Genomic DNA, 4,521 nt, shown 5'->3' with positions numbered 1-4,521 from the left:
CAAGTCCGTATTTCAGCAGAGGAGTGGAGCAGTGCCAAGGTAAGAGGGCGAGCTGTAAGAATACAACGTTGTTCAATTCTGAGTGGGAAGGTCTGCTTATTACATGGTAATCACACCTGTGCTAGCACTAATTTAGCTGGCACAGGTACCAGCAGGACCAGCGAAGGACGTCTTGTGTTAACAGGTTCAATTTATATTGCAACAACATCTTGGTTAGGAGCCTCGCGCTATCTCCTTGGGCTCTGGGGGGGAGGATGCTTTGAACAGGAGCAGCGTTGCATTGACAAGGGAAGTGGCACTTAAGCTGCCAACATTTCATTTTGAGATGATCTCAAAACACTACTTTTTCCAAGTAGATCAGAGAAAGTTGGGTAGCCCGAGAGGAAAATTGCTTTGCTTTTGTCAAGACACAGTCCTTAGCCTAACAGGCACAGGCAGAAGGGGACTGAAGAAACCAATTGTCTTTTAATGAGTAAGAACATTATAGCATTCAGGATTGCTCGGTGGCGGCCTGCGTTTACCTTGTCTTTGCTGTGCGGTGGTGGGGAAGCAGGAAAAGTGATGTTTAGTTCCACTTTTAATCTGCGTTTGGACAGGTCTGGCTGTAAAGCGCGGCAGAGGCTGAACGTGCAAAGCAAGCTGGCAGTGGCACTATGAGGATCTCAGGTTTAACAAAGAAAACATTTTAAGGACGCGTCCACCAAATGTAAGCATTTATTAAATACAAGAAAAAAAAGCAGAATAAAGGTATTTAAACAAGTGGCGATCAACTCTGCAATGGTATTTCCTGGGGGAAAAATGCTACAGCAAGTTGAGTGGGAAAGCTAGGGCTGTGCTGCTTTTCTGAGGGTCAAGAGGATACCTCATCTGAGAAACTCTTAGTGTGAAAATAGAATAAATTAAGTACAGTCGCTCAGCTGACAGCTTTGGGTTGTGTGCACCATTTCTCGTGCAAGAGAAAAGGGAGCGATCGTTTTACTTGCTGCTTCCCTTTTGTACAAAATATTTACATCTGTTGCAAGTAAATACAAAGAATTACAATGTCTTAACCCATCAGTGCGGGATTCAAAGCAAGTAGCCTGAACCGGGCTCCTAGCAGGCTAGCTCTCTGGATGGATGCCGTTTCAACGGCAAGAGAGGGTTGTTCGTTTCCAGCCCCAAGTAATAAGGACACAGAATACATCTCGAGGGATGTTAATCTTCTTTTATGCAAGTGTACACTGTATGGCCAAGAGCACTTAACAGGTTAATGCTGTGCAAGGTACTGAGATGGACACGACAGACTAGAACTAATACCCGACTTCTGCATTTTCCATTGTTTAGTGTAATTTTACATTCTGAATGAGTACCCGAATAAATGAACACTCACACACCAAGGCTGGCTTTGAAGGACAAGCTTACTACAGATAACGTTCAGTTCATTCAAAGCGCAGGAAAGTGATGATGGTTAGAAAAAGCTTTAATTCAAGGCCATTGGGCTACAGTCCACACCACTGCAGCGCGTCACTCCAGGAACATTCTTTACACCGACTCTTGCCCGAGGGCTCTCACCACTCTCCAAGTACAGCAGAAGTAGATGGCTCTGGATTATTGTAGTCACGTTTTTTTCCTGTAGTAACGAGCTTCACTTACACAAACAGGGTGTAAAGAGCAGAGGAAAAGTTTGTTACTTGCAACCATAAATAATCGTAATAAATACGTATCCAGTAACTACGGCACACGCTTTCAGGGCCAAGATGGGGTACGTTTTACCCAGATGTGCTCTCTGGAAGGAGAAGAAACGTTAGCAGCAGTTGTCTCACTCACAGCTGGGATCAGATCCTGGGAAAGGATTGGAATAGCGAGTTCTCACACCCCTCCCCGTGAGGTATTTGACAAAATTTTACGCCCGCTAGGTTAAGGTCTTGAAAAGAGCCATGAAAACCATACAAAACCAGTGTTCAAAAGAAAACCAAAGCATCTCATCACCAGCAGCAACAATGCTTCTTCCATGAAGCTCCAAAGACATTCTCACATTCCTCCTACTCAGCAAGTTTGACTTTTTGGACTGGAATTCAGTTGTTTCAAGCAATTTCTTCTGCTTCGTCTTCCCTTGGTCTCTGTAAACTCTACATGTGTTTGCCCTTAATCTGAATGATATTTCAGCTACATATATGCTTCTACCAGAAAATGGACAAAATTCAAGAGTAAATATTATTCCTACGTGGAACTGTTTCTTGGGGAGTGAGATGTGTTATAAAACGGTAACGCAGTTTTTCTAACAATAGGATCTGGAGCCTTCGTACGCCAACAACTACCTCTACGATGGGGTCTCTCTCGCACACCTGGCCACTCGCTCACAGAACAACAGGAAAAGACGCATTTAGGGCTCTCCTTGTTTGCACACAGTACCCTTCAGTCACCACACGCTCGTCACTCCCACTATTCACAATAATATACAGTAAATACAGCGTTTCAATTCCCATGACCACGGACAAGCCAAACAATGAGTGTAGTCTGTCTTCTAAAGAGACATGTATATTAACCACCTTAAAGTACAGTCACGCACACAGTCACGGATCTCGATGTGGTTAGATGTGCACCGGACGCACCTGAAGGAAATAACTAACGCGAAGCTCAGTACTGGCACTTAACGGACAGTAGTACAGAGCTCAGGACAGCAGTCACGTCAACGTTCTCTCCGGTTCTCCAGCTTGTTCATTGGAGTCCAGTTCAAAATGGTGTAACCAAGTGTCGCTTTGTTTCTAAATGCACCTGGCACAGGGCAAAGTTTTTTGCATTAGTGAAGGAAGATACGTGTGCTGTTCTTTACCACTGCAGAACGTATTTCACAACGTATGATACATACAATGGTTTAACATAAAGGATCGTTACCTCTCTTTGCCTTTATCTTTCCATATAAAATAGAAGCTCTATTCTTCAAACCAGCACCTTTGTGCCTCCCGTTCCCACCCTAGCCCACCCCGTTCTGTGTCACATTTTTAGGATAATTTATTTTAGCTACATCGTTTCTGAGTACAAAAACAAAATGAGGGGCCTGTAACTCAAGTTCTGATTACAGGGAAAGTCTGCGGAGAAAGTTACATCCTTCTATAATGCCACAGAAAATTAAAGATCACTGAAGGAATTCTTGGCGTCAAGTGGTTGAATATAAAGGCAAGGACATCTTGGTTAGGGTCCTCATGGTCCTTCCACTGTCCTATGTTTTAGCCAAATGCAGACTTGGAAGAGGAATGTTTCAAAAGAAGACTACTTGAGTTGTGGAGGGGATGCCAGTGACTTTGGGTAAGAACTTTTTGCAAAATGTAAACATTGGCAACAGAAAACCTGTTACCAAATGGCACAGCCCAAGAGAAGGCTAAACGTTGCCTCTATCCACTTCAGAAAGCAAACCCTCGAAACGAGAGGTAATGTTCCGACATCATGGAAAGGAGGCAGCTGCTTCTCTTCAGTTAATCCCGTTTTTGTACTCAGAAATGTTTCAGGGCAGAAAGATTCGTAGACATTTACATCTGAGCTCTCATGACCTCAGAATGCTCAAGTTTGTTGTGTTCGCAAGGGCAACACAATTTAAATTACAAAATTAGAAATGTACATGTTTAAAGGTTTTTTTTTAAATTAAATTATACAACAAACTGGTCATTACTAAACTATCCTACAAATATTCCACAAACAAGGCAGCAAAATAACCAGTCCACCACAAAATCTACAAATACAAAAAATGTAAGTCTTCCAGTAATTACTGTAACGGGAACAAAAGTTCAGAAAATAAATTAGCCTCCAACTCTTCACATAGTGTCACAGGAGGTATTTGCATGTGAATCGAAGGGTTTCCAACACAGCAGAGTCCTGAAACAATCCTCCAAGGAGTCATTCTTAGTCTTGGTCTTACTCAACTCAGCCGCTAAGTGGATCCTCCCGGTAGTGAATGGCATACCGAAGCTTTTCCAGCATTATGTCCAGAGAGGAGTACTGAGGAAGTTTTATCATGAACATGCACGTTTCAACGCGGATATATCGAGAGTCCGGAGACCCTGAAAAGGAACCACAGGGACATCCAGTAACACACTGCACTTTTACTTTGTATTCACGCTTCATTTTCCAAGGATGTTAATTTTTACTGTGTAAGCTTAGCCGATGTCAAAGGAATGGGATCCCTGTCAGGTTTTGGTGGGTCTCACACCAACAGGCTCACTGGAATTTATGCCTGGAGGTCCAAGGTTTAACTGACAGTGTGGCAAGTCTAGAAGCACAGCAAACTACAGCAGTTTGAATCTCCCTTTCCCTCTGCCATTCCGGCTCTGTAGCGATACAAAGCCAAACTGTGGGTTATTCTGAATCTTTAAAAGCTATTTTATTCCCTTTAAATATCTTATACAGCACAGTGGGGGGACAACCACTGTGTGGCATGGCAGATCGGGGCGGGGACAGGCAGCGTAGGAGCAGATAGGGCAGGACGCAGAGCAGCAGACTGGACAGAGGAAGGAGATCAGAGTGGCACCTAGAGCACAGCTTACAAGC

General features: G+C 43.6%; 1 protein-coding gene across 1 annotated transcript in view; it reads right to left on the bottom strand.

The window, feature by feature from the left end:
* Positions 1 to 1,189: 1,189 nt before the first annotated feature.
* HECTD4 (HECT domain E3 ubiquitin protein ligase 4) overlaps positions 1,190 to 4,521 on the bottom strand; it is a 74,632-nt gene continuing 71,300 nt past the window's right edge. Inside the window, 1 exon segment of the mRNA XM_025198721.1 lies at positions 1,190 to 4,034. Within this exon segment, the coding sequence (XP_025054506.1) occupies positions 3,898 to 4,034 (137 nt within the window). The 3' untranslated portion in view covers positions 1,190 to 3,897.

This window comes from Alligator sinensis, unplaced genomic scaffold, assembly GCF_000455745.1.
Source record: "Alligator sinensis unplaced genomic scaffold, ASM45574v1 scaffold628_2, whole genome shotgun sequence".
In the NCBI taxonomy this organism is placed as follows: domain Eukaryota; kingdom Metazoa; phylum Chordata; order Crocodylia; family Alligatoridae; genus Alligator; species Alligator sinensis.
Note: the sequence above shows the minus strand (reverse complement) of the source record. Positions and strands in the feature narration are given on the sequence as shown.